Source organism: Mustela erminea, chromosome 18, assembly GCF_009829155.1.
Source record: "Mustela erminea isolate mMusErm1 chromosome 18, mMusErm1.Pri, whole genome shotgun sequence".
Taxonomy (NCBI): domain Eukaryota; kingdom Metazoa; phylum Chordata; class Mammalia; order Carnivora; family Mustelidae; genus Mustela; species Mustela erminea.
In genome coordinates this window covers 36,169,406-36,186,774 of record NC_045631.1, presented here as the reverse complement: position 1 = coordinate 36,186,774, position 17,369 = coordinate 36,169,406, and the positions used below count along the sequence as shown (strand labels likewise).

At 58.2% G+C, this 17,369-nt stretch overlaps 1 protein-coding gene across 38 annotated transcripts in view; it reads left to right on the top strand.

Moving 5' to 3' along the window:
- CACNA1G (calcium voltage-gated channel subunit alpha1 G) overlaps positions 1-17,369 on the top strand; it is a 62,735-nt gene that overhangs the window by 3,374 nt on the left and 41,992 nt on the right. For 36 of the 38 annotated variants that reach the window (XM_032320496.1, XM_032320493.1, XM_032320474.1 and 33 more), the window contains exons 2-9: positions 4,691-4,802; positions 4,956-5,089; positions 5,469-5,566; positions 7,667-7,826; positions 8,343-8,643; positions 8,814-8,906; positions 11,048-11,831; positions 13,975-14,351. In XM_032320496.1, the coding sequence (XP_032176387.1) occupies positions 4,691-4,802; positions 4,956-5,089; positions 5,469-5,566; positions 7,667-7,826; positions 8,343-8,643; positions 8,814-8,906; positions 11,048-11,831; positions 13,975-14,351 (2,059 nt within the window). The remainder of the gene's footprint in view (positions 1-4,690; positions 4,803-4,955; positions 5,090-5,468; positions 5,567-7,666; positions 7,827-8,342; positions 8,644-8,813; positions 8,907-11,047; positions 11,832-13,974; positions 14,352-17,369) is intronic. The other 2 variants (XM_032320495.1, XM_032320467.1) reach the window with 1 other exon arrangement.

The window sequence follows — 17,369 nt, the reverse complement described above, 5'->3', positions numbered from 1 at the left end:
TCCTGTAGCCGCTAACACACCAGGTTTCCTAGAGAGGAGATCTAGACCCAGGTAGGAAGTAGTTTGCATGGGTGTGAGTGTGTGTGGGTTGGGGTGGGCAGCAAAAGGAAGAGAGGCTCAGAAGTGCCTGTGCTGCTACTGTGAAGACCAGGGGCCCTACTGATGGGAGTGCCCCTGGCACTCCCATCAGTAGGGCCCCCCTCCTCCCGGTTATAGGGGAGCGAGTTGGACTTTCCAGTATGTGTTTCTTGAAGTGTGAGGGAGTGCATCGCCCCTCCCGGAAAGGAGATCCTGAGCATTCCCTCTCCGGCTGTTGTGTCACATCTGGAAGTTTGTGTAGGAGTTTCTCCAAGCTCAGAGCCCAGCACAGCTTTTTCTCATTTGGAAATCACAGGCTGGCATTTGGGATGCCGAGAGGGGGAGTGAGAGGGGGGCCAGAGGGGGAGAAGGGAGCCTGCCAGGAGTAGGGGGAGGAGAAGGGGGAGGCCCGAAAGGCAGGAGCCCTAATGGCTTCCAGAAGTGAGGGTGAGTGTATGACTGCGTCACTGTGTGTGCGTCTGCAGGGGAGGGGGCACCAGGAATTTCTGGAGTTTTCCTTGCCACTGTCCCAGTGCCCCAAGTTTGCCTGTTTCCCTTACCTAGGGAGAAATCTCCATTTTGGTCCTCAGAGGAAATGGGAGGGGGTGTTCTTCCTGTGCCCTCACCAATTCCCTCCTCTCATTTTAAAACCCAAGACTCTCCAGAGGGGGTTCTGAGGAAGAGGGCTAGGGAACTGAACGGGACTGGGGGAGCAGAGCACCCTGGAGCACTCCTGCCCCAGGCCCACTTTCCTACTGGGTTACACACCCACTCGACTCCACGGAACCGTTGGGGGACTCCCCATCACCCACAGTGCCAGCTGGAGCCATTCCTGGGATTACCCCTACCACTCACCCCCCCACCTCGCTCCCGCTGCAGCCCTCACCCCACCCTGCCTGCCTCAGCCAGGGTGGCGACAGACACAGCTGCTCACACGTGTGTGTGTGTGTGTGTGTGTGTGTGTACATGCTCACACACACACACACACACACACACAGAGTCACGGACGTTTGAATCAGATTTCTGGCCTATTTCCCCTTCCAAAGATTCCAACAGGCCGGCTCTCTTGTGTCTCTGGGTCTCACGTCTCTGTCTCTGGGTGGGGCCGGCTGCCTTTCTTCGGGCTTCAGTTTTCAGTTCAGCTGGAAACCTCTCTCCCCACACGCCCACAGGCTGGAGCGGAGGAGACCACTGGGAAACAGGCTGTGGGAGTGGGGGCTTGGCTGGGGGAATCCCCCTTTCCGCCTCCCCAGTGCTGGCCACACTGCAGAGCCCCTATAGTCCACACCACCCCCCAGGAATGCAGAATCCCTTCCCATAGATGGCAGCCGCTCTGTGGCTCTGTGGGGCGTGTGAGACAAGGATCCCACCTTCCCAACTCATACTAGGAGGCCAGGATTCCTGGGTCTAGGCCCATTTCCTCCTCAGTGCTCCTCTGTCTCAGATCTCCAGGCTCCAGTTTGGGGAGCGGGGCAGCCGGAGGGCCTGCTTCTCTTCTTAGTCACGCCAGAGCCCCCCGTGCCCCTGAAGGTGCCCCGGTCCTCCTCCCTCCTGTCCCCACCTCCCTCTCCCTTACAGCTGCCAGGCTAGGCAAGGGCTCTAGATAAAGCCCCACAGAGAGGACTGAGTTGTACAGATAACATGCTCTAGTTCTCCTGGAGGGAGAAGAGGAGGAGGGATGGAAGTGGGTTTCCTCACCCTGCCATTTCCTTTTTCTCTGCTTTTGATGGTGGGCTGTGGGGAGAAGAAAGAGCCTCCCCTCTCCTACCCACCTCCCCCTTTGGGATCCACTCCAGCCCGGACAGTTGCCATAGCAACAGTAGACATGTGACTGCACAGGTCTCTCATAGTCACTATGGCAACCAGTGTCTCCCGTTCCCTTGGTTGCCATGGGGATTTGTCACATGGTTTCCCCCCAACCTGATAACCTGTGGGTCTCCTACTTTCTCTTCCCTGCGAGAGGACAAGACAGCAGTCTGGTGAAGGGGAGTTCATGTGTGAGGGGGTCCCTTTAATTGCCATAGCAACAAATCCACACCACCTGGTGACACATCCTCCTGTTGTTATGGCAACAAGGGAACATCACACGGTGACATAAGGCCATGTTCCCAAGGAAACGAGCCTTACCCTGAGAAGGGTGAAAGACCCCCATCCTCATTAATTATTTCTCAGTTCAGATTGTCCCCCAGGTCCCTGTGCCTTAGTATCTTCCCTGTCCATTAACGGTTACCTTTAGGGATGGGGAAAGGTAGAGAGCAAACAAGATGAACCTGAGATGTGCTAAATTCCCAAGGGGACCCCTGACAAGGGGTTTCCATGGTCCAGAGCTGGAGATGGGGTTATTTGGAGGCAGAATCTAGCTATGAGAGGCCTCAGAAGGTGGGGACAGAAGGAGTCCCAGCCCCTTTGTGATGTCCCTTCCGCCCCCACCCCCATTGTTATCAGTGTATCCCTGTTGAGGCAAACAAGACAGGAAAACATGACAGGAGATCCAGTGGCTTCTGAGGAGGGAGACTGAACGATTAATCAATTCATTCGTTCGTTCGTTCGTTCGTTTCCTCCACGTATCGTCTGCCACATGCCGGGAGCTACTGTCCCCTTCGTAGGGGATACGAGCGTGTATCTGAGTGTCCCTGCTTCAGCAAGGGGGATGAGACTAGTGCATAGACGGCCTGGGGAGTGGCAGCATCCCTGCCGTTCAAGGGGTCCAAATAGGTGTTCTAGGAGCCCCTCTTCCCAAGAGAACTGCCCACAGCCCCCCCTTGTAGAGATAACTGCTCATGTGGGTCCCTTCCCTGCAGAGAAGAGGGGGCTAGCTTGGGGAATGCAGACCAGTTCTTGAAGGTAATTGTCCCTCCCTTTCCAGAGAATCACCCCAAGACAGCTCCCTCCCCATCCTCCTTTTTCCAGGGTGACCCCTGGCTGACCCCCCTTCTGGGGAGACGTCCATTCGGCTCAGGTTCCACTCTAGAAAACAGCTCCAAGGAAACAGAACACTCTCTTGATTTCCCCCTTCCATCTACTTACCCCCAAAACCTAGAACTGTTTTTTTTTGTTGTTGTTGTTGTTGTTGTTTTTACTATTATTCTGGTGAGGAGGAGGTGGAGACTTGGGAAACTGCAGTGCCTTGCCTGTTTGAGTGCCTGTCGGTGGGAAGGGTTGTGAGGGCAAAGGGCCTAAGTGGCAGAGAGGCCTAGGAGGGGATTGAGGGTGTCCTGAGCTGCCGCGGGGTGGGGTGGCCTGAGGTTCAGGACAGAGATGGGGGGTGGCTGGGACCAGCTGGGAGGAAATTCCTGGGGTCCCCAGACAGAGCCTTTGCACTCCAGAAGTGAGGTTATGACAGGAAGATTCCCCGGCCCTAGGTCCTCTGTGCCGCAGTGTGGCTTGGTGGGTCGTGCGGTGGGCTGCCACGACACCCTCCACCCCCCTCCCTGAGGCCCCTCCTTTACCCCATCTCCACTCTCCGCTCCCTTCTATCTTCTTTGTTCTCCCCACCCCGTATTTCCTTTGAGAAAAAGAGGATGCTGGATCACTTCCAGCAAGGGTCCCACGTCCAGACCCTTCTAAGGTCCAGAACCCACTTCGGACGTTCTCCCGTTGATGGGCTGGACGTTAGGCCCTTACTAAAATCCACCCTGTGGAAAGACTCGTAGTCCGTGTGTGCAGAGTACTGTCTGCTCTGCGTGGCGTGGGGACTCCCATCCAGCCCGGGGTCTGGTATGCGGTGGGTCCTCATTGTGTCAACGCAGGAGTGTGTTTGGAGGCCATCTGAGGGCTCCAGGAGGCCAGGAGCAGTGTGGGCACTTGGAGAGGGGGTGACAGGCTCCGGTGGTGTGATGGAGAACAGCTATGGCTGTGGACCCTCTTGCTGTGGATCCTCTAGCGTGCCCCTGCCCATCTGACCGGTTCCTGCACGCTCCCGCCAGCCCCTCCCCTGCACACCGGAGCCACTGTGGCAGCCGCTGTCCCAGATCGGAAGCTCGGACGCGTCGGACCCATTGCGGCTTCTCCCCGTGACCTTCAGCGTAGGACTTGGGCTCTCCCGGGCCTCCGTGCACTTGGGTTCCGGGGAAGAACGTGATCCACCCCGGATACTTCTCGGGGCTGTTGTGAGCATCAGATGTGGCGTGGCGCGAAAGCGCTTGGTAAACTGTAAGGCAGGCATAATCCGACTTTAGGTTTGTGTCACACATTCACTGCATTCTCTCATTTGCTTCTCACATCTTCCCCGGGAGGTAGGACAGAAGAGGATTCAGATTCAGCAGCACACTCTTGGTGTCTGGCATTTCCACAGGCACGATCGATTTTATCCCCCAAATGGCTTGTGCAAATAGTCAGGGTATTTGTGGCTTTTCCTACTTTACAGCCAAGGAAGCTGGGTGCGGAGAGGTGATGGTCAAGGTGGGCCTGGGCCTGGGCTTGGGCCTGGGCTTGGGCCTGGGCTTGGTCAGACACGTGGGCCCCGTCTCAGATGGCGGAGGGCGGCGGGGTGTAGTGGGGGGCTTGGGGGGAAGATGAGAAACAGGAGGTGCCGGGGTGGGCTGGGGTGGGGGGGCGCAGGTGCGGCTGCAACCCCTGCCAGCTGTTTCCTTGACCAACCCCCCCCGGATACCTGGTTTGAGCGTATCAGCATGTTGGTCATCCTTCTCAACTGTGTGACCCTGGGCATGTTCCGGCCATGTGAGGACATCGCCTGTGATTCCCAGCGCTGCCGGATCCTCCAGGTGAGTTGGGGGGCATTGGGGGAGGGGCATCCTCAGCTGAGTAACTGCTGAAATGTCTCTGGGAGGGGCCCTGACCCCACTGGTGGGGGAGGGAGTGGGGGGGTTGTTTCCCCCCCACCCCCCAGTTTCAAAAGCCTCTCATCCCCACACCAGGCCTTTGACGACTTCATCTTTGCCTTCTTCGCCGTGGAGATGGTGGTGAAGATGGTGGCCTTGGGTATCTTCGGGAAAAAGTGTTACCTGGGAGACACTTGGAACCGGCTTGACTTCTTCATCGTCATTGCAGGGTGAGGGCCTGGGCTGGAGGTGGGAGAGCTCCCTGCCCCAGGAACAGGGTCCTAGGCCCCAGTACTGCCCCCCCTGCCCCGCCCACTTCCAGCTGTGCTTTCTCCTGGCTGTCCCCTCAGGGTCCGAGGTGGTCTTGCCTGTAAAGCTCGAGCCCTTGCTTCCACGTCCTCCTCTGTTTATTCTTCCATGGGGATCTGTCCTTGGCTTGGGGGTGGCCTTGCCCCCAGACAGAGAGCTGGCTCTTCGGGGTCCCTTGGTGGAGGAGAGGGAGGAGTCAGAGGTTTGCTGCTGCACCGCAGCAAGATTCCTCACTGACCTCTTTTGACCCCCATGGCGGCCTCAGACTCAAAGGGCCTCCCTTTGGGCCCCTCCCTGCAGGATGCTGGAGTATTCGCTGGACCTGCAGAATGTCAGCTTCTCAGCTGTCAGGACAGTCCGCGTGCTGCGACCGCTCAGGGCCATTAACCGGGTGCCCAGTGAGTGACCCCTTGGCCCTCAGCCCCTGGATGGAGAGCCCCCAGAGGAAATCTGGAAACCCCAGATCCCACACCTACCTCCTGACCACTCACTGGCCTCATCAGGGCCTGGCAGTCCGAGGCAGATCTCATCAGACAAGGGCTCAGTGGGGAGCTGGGGCCACTGGAGCCAACAGAGTCCCCACACCGGCCTGTGGCCCTGTGAGAGTTACCTGGAAACACCGTCCCCCTGATTTTAGCCTGATTTGGGGGGTCAGAATCTCAGACATGTCTCAAATGACTCCTTCCCTTCAGCTAGAGGACAGCTCCCTCCAGGGGAACGGGGTGAGTGGGAAGGGGGAGGAGAGGTGGGTAGGCCAGGAGGGGTGGATACAGCATGTAATGGCGTTTTCTAGCTAGAACAGCCTTTCACGCACTCGGGCTCCCACGAGTGAGACCATACTAGCCACACTGAGCATGACTTCTCTCCAGACAAGGCCACTACATGTCTCACCCTCCGCCTGTGTCCCATTCCTCCTTCCCACCCCCTTCCAACCCACTGCCGCAACTGACTGCGGGACCATTATCTAAATTAAACCGCATTGGTTTCCTGAGCCAGCCAAGCTTTGGCAGCTCTAGCTCCCCCTATATCCTGGCTCCCCCCACCCTTGCTCAGGCCCCCTTTGCAAGTCCCCAACCTACACAGGCTGCAAATGGTCTCCACCTCGGTCCTGGGAGTCGGGGGTGGGGGATAGGAGCATGTTTCTGGGGCTCTGTGCCCCATGTAGCGGCAGCTCCCTGTGCTGTGTGTGTGTTTGTATGTGTGTGTGCATGTGTGTGTGTATATGAGATGCGGCTGCCTTTGGGTAGGCAGTGCTGCTCCGTGCCCTCCGGGCTTCAGGACGTTAGTGTTAACAGGAGCCCCAGACAAGGGGCACGACCGCTTTCCCCGCCCCTCCCACCCCAGGTGATGGCTGGCAGATTTATAGGCCTCTGTCTAACCATCGGTGTAATTCCCTTAATGCAAACCCTGAGGAATTGATCTCAGCTGGAGCCCAGAGGAGCTGAAGGAGGATGAGGCTGGAGGAGGGGGTGAGGGACTGAGTGAGAAGGCCGGGCTTGAAAGGCCAGGCAGGATGGCTGCAGGCACCGGGAGGGTTAATCAGCTGCTGCCTAGAAGCTTCTTCCTCTGGAGGGGCAGGGGGCCATGAGTGGCACTTGGGGGGTCAAAAACAGCCATTAGCGATCTCTGTGCATAACAAGGGTTTGGTGGCCTGAGGGTGGTTCAGAGCAGGTGGAGTATGGAATGGTATGGAATCCTGGACCTGGAGTGAGGAGCCAGGGCAGTATCTCCCAACAAGTCTGGAGGGGGAGGGGCTCTGGTGGCCTGCTAATTGATGGTCACTGGAGAAGATGGCCTTGTGTCTCCTCACCTCCGATGTGGGGCTCTGTATCAACAGAGAATGGACCCAGCAGGGGGCTCAGAACCATAGCGAAGCTCAGGGGGTTGGACCCTTGCTGAGGGTCTGGCTTTCGAAGTGAGGTTGCTTCCTTGCGGACCTTCCTCCTGGAGTTCTCTGCCTCAGTTTCCCCAAAGACTGCAGTGGTGATAACTGATGACTTAGGAAGGTCAGATGACTGTGTCAGGTGAGAGGCAAGTGTGTGTGTGTGTGTGTGTCTGAGTGTGTGTGTCTGTGTGTGTGTGTACATTGTGAGGTGGGATCTAGAAGCAGAACGCCGGGCAGTTCTGTGATACTGGACAAGTCCTATCAGTTCTCTGAGCCTCCTTGATCCTCCTTTGTGAACTGAGATGGTGTGGGATGGTAGCAGGGGTGTGGTGCAGGAGAGAGGAGCTTTGGAACCCTCGAGCACTCTGGCTCATCCTTGGTGGTCTTATGTGCTGATTCATACGGATGGGGTAAGAGGGATGGTGGGCAGGGGCTTGGGGCTGCCAGGCCTGCCTATGGAGTTAGAGGTGTCCGTTGGTCTCCCCTCCAGCTTGAACTGGGTGTCTCTGCCCGGGAAACCCCAATGGGCCCCCTCTGGGTGTGCTGCCAGGCCCATGGCAGCTGGCCCAGCCTGGCCAGCCTGGCACCCCCAGCGTGGCTTCTGCCCCCACAGGCATGCGCATCCTTGTCACGCTGCTGCTGGACACGCTGCCCATGCTGGGCAATGTCCTTCTGCTCTGCTTCTTCGTCTTCTTCATCTTCGGCATCGTTGGCGTCCAGCTATGGGCAGGGCTGCTTCGTAACCGTTGCTTCCTGCCGGAGAATTTCAGCCTGTGAGTGTCGCCCGGGTTGGGGAGGGGGGTGGGGACCTACGGTTGCAGGGCTGGGACCCACCCCTGTCCCCACTGCCGTTGACATCGCTGTCTGCACATCGGTGACACATCTGGTTCTCAAACTTGGCTACACATTGAAGTCATCTGGGGAATTAGAAAAAAAAATTCCTGAGGCATGGGTCCCCTACAGGCTCCGATTTCATTGGCCTGGGGTTCAGCACGGCCACGGCCATCCTTACAAGCTCCTCCATGAGCCTGGTGGGCAGCCACGTTAGAGTACTGTCACCCTAGGGCATAACCTTCCCCCATCCCGACTCTAGAATTTCACCCTCAGTCTGCACACTCCCAGTGCCCTCCAACCCACACCCAGAAATCCCTGCCCCCCGACTGCTGCACGCCCAGCTCTCGTCCCTGCCCAGCTCACTCAGCAGGTCTCACTACATCCACGCAGCTCATCCTTCCTGGGGCGTCTCCCTGGAGACCCCTCTTCTCAGCTCCTCCCTGTCCCCCCTGCAGCCCCCTGAGTGTGGACCTGGAACGCTATTACCAGACGGAGAATGAGGACGAGAACCCCTTCATCTGCTCTCAGCCGCGGGAGAATGGCATGCGCTCGTGCAGGAGTGTGCCCACGCTACGCGGGGAGGGCGGCGGCGGCCCCCCCTGTGGCCTGGACTACGAGGCCTACAACAGCTCCAGCAATACCACCTGTGTGAACTGGAACCAGTACTACACCAACTGCTCCGCCGGGGAGCACAACCCCTTCAAGGGCGCCATCAACTTCGACAACATTGGCTACGCCTGGATTGCCATCTTCCAGGTGGGACTGCCCAGGCACCGAGACGTTCCCTGGAACGCAAGCACCAGGACGCAGTCCTGCCTTGGAGCAGGCGGTCCTCAGGGCTGGGAGGGGGCTGGGGCCTCCGAGGAGATCGCAGGAGGATTTAACCACCCCCACCAAGTCAGCCTCTCCCTCTGCGCCCTCCCCAGGTCATCACGCTGGAGGGCTGGGTCGACATCATGTACTTTGTCATGGATGCTCATTCGTTCTACAATTTCATCTACTTCATCCTCCTCATCATCGTGAGTGATTCCTTGGGCCCCTGTGGGAAGAGGGGTCCTGGGGAAACAGGTGGGAGGTGTCCAGAGAGGGGAAGGCTAGCTCGGTCTCAGGACTGGTCCCTCAGAGACTCAGGTAGAGAGGGCGCTTGTCGTGAGGAGTCAGGAGTAAATCCAAGGTCAAGGCTTGGTTCTATCACTTAATACCTTGGGCAAGTCTTTCCCCATGAGCCCCCCAGCCCCACCCTAGGCCACTGCTTCCTTATCAGTAAAATGGGTGATTCTCAACCCAGAGTGTATTGGGAAATAGCAAAGCGTGGTCACGAGGTAAAGGGGAGCACTACTAGCATTTGGCTGGGGGGCTGGGGAGAGACGGTAAGCGTCTTGACACGACTGTCCTGCAAATAGAATCATACCATCCAGACTCCCTGGCATTCAGTGTTGAGAAACACTACACGACCTCTTGTTCTTTCCATATCAGAAGCTCAAAGGTTTCACAAGGGCAGAAGACAGAGTCAAGGGTCCCCATGTTTGATGCTTGTCATCCCTACCATTCTCAGTTCATAACTGAACTGCTACTACTGGTAGTTAGTATTTTTTGAGCACTTACGATGCACCACTCCTACTCTCAACACCTTTTATGTGCTGGTGCCTTTAGTCCTCACCACGATCCCATTATCATCTCCATTTTGCAGAGGGGAAACCCACGTTTCCTCGTTTGTCTGACCCCATCATGGGTTCCACGTGTGCAGTGGATGGATCTGGTCGGGAAGGGGAGGTGGGGCAAGCTGGGGGTGGGCGTTGGTGGGGGCATCTTCTAAAGGAGAACTCTGAGCTTCAGAAGCCCAAGAATTCAACCGCAGGCTACAGGCTCCAAGCGCAGCCCTACTTCACGTCACCAAGAGGACAGAGTGACAGGTCACCAAGTGACAGAGCCAGAGCAAGGGACAGATACTGAGAAAGAGAGATTAAGACAGAGATTAAGATCTACTTGGGACCTAGGGCAAACTCTGGAGAGAGATGGAGACCTACTAAGACGGCTCTGGGAGAGGCAGAGTGTGGGTCCTGGGAAAGAACCAGTCATTTAGGCCATGCCCTCCTGCCCTTGCATGTGGACGAGAGGCCAGGTTTGGTTCCTGTTCCCATCCCCCACCATCACGGCGGGGGGCATGGAGGCCAGCATCTCTAGGAAGTGTGGTCTTTTCAGTATGCTTCCTTCCGTGAGCCTGGAGGAGGGGAAGGATGCAGACAGGGTGGTAAGGGGCCTAGTTTCCACCCACACACCCCGTGAAAAATCTTCCAAACAGCTCTCTGGAATCATATTAGTGAAGCTAATTATCATAATTACTAGGACACAATCTAGAAAAAAAAATCTGCTCTGTCACCATAAATATTCATTTCCTTCACTCTGGATTATTGTCCCAGCAATGGCTATCCCGGAGTCCTGGAGAAACTGATGCATGGGGACAGGGACAAGGGAGTGTGGGCAAGTCAGGGGTGGCAGCTTGGCTAGTCTGCAGGGATCAGGGCTCAGCCCATTACCTGGGTGGGGGAGGGGAGAGGCACAGGGAAAGAAGATACAGGCACGGCTAACGGTCAGGAGGGTAGTGAGGCCCTATGGTTGAGGGTCCCACCCAAAGGCATGCAGCTAGATGTGGGATTCGAGGCAGGAGTCTTGGGAATAGTGTTTCTGCCAAGACCTCAAAGGCTCAATCCAACATGAGAACCCCATGTCCCCAAGATTGCATTCATCTCTACAGCCTTCTCTGCTTCTAATGGGAACTGGGGAGGGGTGCTCAGAATCTCCATGGCTGGCTGTGGTTGGGGGCAGGGAATTTGGGAGAAATCTTTGTGGGATACCATTATGATCAATAACCGTGCCTTGGAATTCCATGGAGCTTGGTTCATGTCTCAGCTTCGCTGTGCGCTCGCTGAATGATTTTGGGCAAATGCCTTGACCTCTCTGAGCCTGTTTCCTCACCCGTCAGACGGAGGTTATAAAAGTGCCACCTCTCAAAACTGTCATGAGAATAAAGAGAATGAGATCATGCTGGGACAGTAACGGAGCCCAGCGCCTGGCGGGTAGGAGTGCTTGGGATGTGGCGACTGGCCTGGCAGTGCCCTTTTCTTCAGGACATCTCCTCTTCCTGTCCCCACCCCAACAGGTGGGCTCCTTCTTCATGATCAACCTGTGCCTGGTGGTGATCGCCACGCAGTTCTCAGAGACCAAGCAGCGGGAAAGCCAGCTGATGCGGGAGCAGCGCGTGCGGTTTCTGTCCAATGCCAGCACCCTGGCCAGCTTCTCCGAGCCAGGCAGCTGCTACGAGGAGCTGCTCAAGTACTTGGTATACATCCTCCGGAAAGCGGCGCGCAGGCTGGCCCAGGTCTCCCGGGCAGTGGGCGTGCGGGCTGGGCTGCTGAGCGGCCCAGTGCCCCACAGCAGCCAGGAGCCCCAGCCCGGCGGGAGCTGTTCTCGCTCTCACCGCCGTCCATCCGTCCACCACCTGGTGCACCATCACCACCATCACCATCACCACTACCACCTGGGCAATGGGACGCTGCGAGCCCCGCGGGCCAGCCCTGAGATTCAGGACCGGGATGCCAGTGGGTCCCGCCGGCTCATGCTGCCTCCGCCCTCAACGCCTGCCCTATCCGGGGGCCCTCCCGGGGGCGCAGAATCTGTGCACAGCTTCTACCATGCCGACTGCCACCTAGAGCCAGTCCGCTGCCAGGCACCCCCTCCCAGGTCACCATCTGAGGCATCAGGCAGGACTGTGGGCAGTGGGAAGGTGTACCCCACTGTGCACACCAGCCCTCCCCCAGAGACACTGAAGGAAAGAGCGCTGGTAGAGGTGGCCCCCACCTCTGGACCGCCCACACTCACCAGCCTCAACATCCCAGCCGGGCCCTACAGCTCCATGCATAAGCTGCTGGAGACACAGAGCACAGGTGAGGACTCCCGGGTAGGGGTGGGGGCATGCTGGGGCCCTGGCTTGGGGCTGGTGGTGTTCCAGAGAGGCCTGGGGACCTGGCATTGGGAGATCCGGCCCCCGATTCCCATTCTGCCACTCAAGGCCTTGGGACCTTTAATCAGTCCTGTCACTTCTTTGAGGCCTGAGTTTCTCATCCCTTCAAATGGGAATCTGAATTCATTTTTTTTTTTAATTAGATTTATTTATTTATTTATTTGACAGAGAGAAAGATCACAAGTAGGCAGAGAGGCAGGCAGAGAGAGAGGGGGGTAGCAGGCTCCCTGCTGAGCAAGGAGCCTGATGCAGGGCTCGATCCCAGGATCCTGGGATCATGACCTGAGCCGAAGGCAGAGGCTTAACCCACTGAGCCACCCAGGCGCCCCGGGAATCTGAATTCTTGCATTGTCATGAGAAGAAGAATGATTGTGGGATGAGCACTGGCTAGGCGCCCTCCTCTACACTGTTTGTAAGAAGACCCAACACTTGTTGGCCAACTGGTCTGTGCTTGCCACATGCTTTGCAGGCAGAAGCCCATTGGAGCCTCTCAACAGTTTAGATGATAAGCTTTAGATGATAAGCCCATTGTGCCGCTGAGAAAAAGGAGGCCGGGAGAGGTGGCTTGACTCGCCTGCCCAAGGTTATGCAATTGGTGAGGGATGAACTCAGGGCTGTGTGCCTCTGAGGCCCCAAGGGGAGATGGTATGTGACGGTGGACTGCCTTGCGCCCCATGCTGAGGGGACTCTTGTAAACACCAGTCTCGTTGGCTCCTCACAGGGAGACCAGGGGCCTAGAGCAGCAAGTCCTCCAGGGGCTGCTAGCCTGGCGAGAGGGACACCCGGTGTCACAGGGGAAGTGAGACACTCACCACCTCTGGGCATTCCCCCACCCCGTCAGACAGGGGTGGTGAACCCTCCCCCGAAAACAGACTCTCTGTTGCTGAAGCCCAGGGTTTCGGGAAGGATGTGGCACGTGGGAGCAGTGGGGTACGTGTGGGATGTCATGCGGGAACATGGGCCGGGACAGGAAGGAGCCGTCCCAGAACGCCACGGGCAGGCCTTCCGAGCCAGCTTTCCTGCCGCCCTGCGGGGAGATGGAAGCCAGTCCTACGCACGCGTGTTTCGGTCCCCTCCTGTGTAGAAGGCAGGCCTGGGGCCGTGGTCATTGCCGGGGATCCCTCCCGCCTGCAGTGAGAAGGGGACATGTTGTTGGATATTTCTTGGGGGCAGGGCCCTGGGTGAGCCGTCTGCGCCTCGGCGGACCTACTTTCCTGGGGCATTTGCTGAGCTTCCCTCCAGTGCTTCGGTTCTCTGATCCAAGCTGGATTTCAGTGGACACCGATGTCTTGGGACAGGTCATTGCGTGCATGAGTGTGTGCCGTCTGGTGTGTGTGGATGTGTGGATGTGTGGATGTGTGTACAAAGGGGTCCGGTGTGTGTAGGGGTGCTTGTGCACGGGCATGTTTAGCGTTCATGTATGTATGTGCACACGTGATTCTGGTGTGTGAAGTTCGTGTGTATACATGCCAGGGTGCTGCTGTGGTCCGTGTGCATGCCCAGGTACACACATGCCTAGCCCAGGTGCCTTATATAATGTGCAAGCATGTGTGCACGCGTGTTTTCAGCTGTGCAGGTATGCGTGGTTCACAAATGGTACGTGTATGGACATAGTGCATGTGTGCTTGCGAGTGTGTGCACACTGCACGTGTGTGTGTGTCTGGGGGTGGGGTTACAGGAGCACACGTGTGTGTGTGTGTGTGTGTGTGTGTGTGTGTGTGTGTGTGTATCTTAAGAATCCCTTGGGAAATGTAGCTCTGCACGGTGTGGGTGTGCTTTTCTGGGAAGGAGAGCTGGTCTGGCCTCCTTGCTAAAGGCTCCGCAGACAGGGGAGCTGCCCAGGACCTCGGGGAACATCAAGTCCACCTGCCAAACCCTAGGACCCCCAGTAGGGACTGTCAGTGAAATGCTGTTGGCAATCACTGTCCCTGGCCTGCTCAGTGCCTAGCAGCTCCCCTGTCATTTCAAGAACCACACACTCCCCAACTCATTTTATAAACACTGGAAGGAAGGGCCACTCCAAGTAAGAAGCTCTGGAGCCTCTAACCTCTGCCCTCCCATCCTAGGCGCCTGCCAAAGCTCTTGCAAGATCTCCAGCCCTTGCTTGAAGGCAGACAGTGGAGCCTGTGGGCCAGACAGCTGCCCCTACTGTGCCCGGGCGGGGGCGGGGCCGGTGGAGCTGGCCGGCCACGAGATGCCCGACTCAGACAGCGAGGTGGTGTATGAGCTCACGCAGGACGCCCAGCACAGCGACGTCCGGGACCCCCATAGCCGGCAACGACAGAGCCTGGGGCTGGACGTGGAGCCCAACTCTGTGCTGGCCTTCTGGAGGCTGATCTGTGACACTTTCCGGAAGATCGTGGACAGCAAGTATTTTGGTCGGGGAATCATGATCGCTATCCTGGTCAACACATTGAGCATGGGCATCGAGTACCATGAACAGGTAGGGGCGTGTGCAAGGGCATGGTCCCTGGGGCGGGGGACCCTCTGCCTTCCTCCACTCCCACCCCCACTTCCCCGTTTCTTCTGCATGCTGCTAGCCTGATGGCGGGGAGGAGGACAGGAAGGAGGTACACCAATGCGTGGGGACTTTGGAGGGTGACAAACAGTGAATGCCACGCAGTCTGTGCGTATGGAGTACCTCGGGCACGAGGCAGGGGCAGGATCTGAGCCGTGTGTGTTCTATCTGGGAAGGCTTCTCAGAGGAAGTGGCCTTTGAAGGATGATTGAGTGGCGAGCATCCGATGTGGGTAGGGCCTCTCCGTAGGGACAAATCATTGGAAGAGATTCGGGTCTTTGGAGAAGATACAGGGTGGGGCAGAAGGTGTTGGGGATCCCCTGGCCCAGCACTAGGCACCCCCAGACTTCACCTGACTTGGTCATTGCGGGGGTAACTCACTGGAGGTGGGTAGGGGCGAGGAGGAGAGGGTTGGTGGCTGCATCTCGGATGGAGCGGAGGCCTGTCCCGTAGGGAGGGAGGCCATCTGGTCCCGGCCCCCGTTCCCGGAGCCTTGCTGTGAGTGAGGCGGTTGGTGGATGAGAAGGCCCGGCGTGGTGAAGAGACTTGAAACCGTCGTGTTTGAGGAATCGTTCTAAGAACTGGATGTTTAGTCAGGAGAAGAGGAGGCTCAGTGGGGCCAGGCGAGCTGTCTTCAAATATTTGAAGGGCTGTCATGTGGAAGAGGGAGCAGGCTTGTTTTGTGGAGCCGATGGCTGCAAGCCATGGGATCTGGGCTGAGTAGAAGGAGGCTGTTCTCACTCCCAGAGCTGTGAAAGAACACGAAGGGTGGCCTGGGGACCCCACTGCCCCCAGCCCTCCCCATACCGTTTGCATGGGCCCCATGGGGCCTCGCAACAGAGTTCCTTCCAGAAGGCAGCCCCTTGCCCCAGTTTGGTCTTCTAGGTCACCCCTTGGCTGAATCTTGGAAAAGCTGGCCGGGGGTGGGGGTGCTTAGTCCATGCTGCCACCACAGGCTTCTGGGTGTTCCAGCCTCCCTGAGGCTCAGGAAGGAGACTAGGCTGCCAGAACTTGACCTTCTCTGGTAAAGAGCTGAGATGAGGCACTTCCCCTGCCCCTGGTGTGGCGGGGATGTGGAGGAGCTGGGGGTGGGGGACTGGCCACAACGGCTAGGTGGTCCTCTTGGGGGAGGGCAGGGGAGGGTGTGGGGCAAGGCTGGGGAGCACAGGTCCAAGCCAGGGCTGGAGCTGATGTGAGATGTTCATTTTTTAGGGCAATCAGAATCCCCTCCCCCACCCTCTGTGCCTTTCATGTTGTGGGTACCCAGCTGCCCGGTCCAGCCAGATGCACCCCCCCAATCCCAGCCCCTCCCCCCTCACCCTCACACCATGTTGGCACCCCTTCCTCTTGCCTCAACATTCCCCCCCACCAGGTGGCTCTGCCCTATTCCCTCTTCTGGGAGGTGAGGAGCAGGGAGGGGAGGACACCACCACGGTGCCGGCAGGTGGGGAGTACGACGCTGCGGTGAGCATGTTGTGTCTAGGCGCCTGGGGCGTGGGTGTGTGTGCACACGCCCGCCCAGCCAGCCTCCTGGGGAGAGGTGCTCCACTCTGCCAGGCTGGTGGGGGCAGCCTGCTCTGCTGCTGGGACCCAGCCAGTGGCAGGCCTAACCTCCCATTACCCTGAACCTCAGCCTCCTCTTCCTCCACCCAGTTCCAGCCGAAGTCAGATGTCCCTCCCCTGGGGCGGGGCGGGGTGGGGGGTAATGCTGCACCTCGCAACCTGTCCTGGCGGAGGCTGCTGGTGGAGGCTTTGGCTGCACTGGGAAGACGCTGAGTCACAGAGACTGAGGGCCACCGAAGCGGCAGCAAGAAGCCTTTCAGTTAGATGTCAAGAGGGACACCCCCTTGGGGAGAAAGTAGAAGGGATCAGTCAGTGGTGCCTGCGGCGTCCCCTTGCCCAAGCTCTTGAGGAAGGCAGGGGACACCCCCCACCAAGCCCTCAGCAGCAGGGAGTCCCCACTCCGTGACAAGTGAGCCAGTTTGCCCCAGTCCCTGGTTGCTGCACCCCGCAGGGCTGAGTGGGAGTCCCCAGCAGCCTGGGGACAGATGACTGACTGCTGCCTGGCAGGCTCGGGGGCCAGGGGTGCTCAGAAGTCTCAGAAGCAGCCGTGGCCCTGTGCTCGCAGGCACTGCGGCGTGAACGTCCCGCCATCTGCGCCTCGGGATCTGAGCAGGCTGAGGGGGGCAGATCGGGGGGTGGGCAGACACGGGTGCTGAGAGACAGAGACCCAGAAGGGGAGACGGAGATGCGGAGGGAGATGGAAACCAGGAGACCAGGTCCCAGAGGGCAAAGCGAAGACCTTGAAAGAGGCAGCCATAAAGAAGGGGGGACCAAGCGGCAGGGACAGGAGGGACAGAGAGAGGGAGGGGGAGACGGACACTCGGGGAGGAGATGGAGACAGATGGAGGCATAGAGACACAGGGGTGACGGAGACAGAGAGAAGCAGAGAGGGAGCTGAAGACTGAGAACGAAACCCAGATGCAGATGAGGACATGCTGGACAGGGCTGGAGACATGGGCTCAGGCTGTCAGACAGGGGAGGGGGAGCCAGGATAGGACGAGTGTTGGTTGGGGCGAAGACCCGAGGGAGAGTGGCAGCACATGCTGACAGGCAAGGTGGTGTCCCTGCAGAACCCAGAACGAGGAGGAGATGCTGTCCATTAATCCTGGGATTGGTCTAGAGAGGTCTGTCGTCCTAGTATTGTGTCCTTCCCCAGCAAGGAGCCCAGGTCTCTCTCTTGCCCATTGCTGCTGCCCTCTCCAGACCTGTCCTCTCCCACTGTCACCTACCTTACCCCTCAGTTTCCCTTCTCAGGTTGGTGACACCCCTCCTGCCCCTCTCCACTAGCAGAGGAAGCTCCTGTCTTGTCATACCTTGCCCTACCCCAGGAAGGTCCATGCTGTCCCTGCCCTCCTGCTTCCCCCGCCTCTTGACCCATTG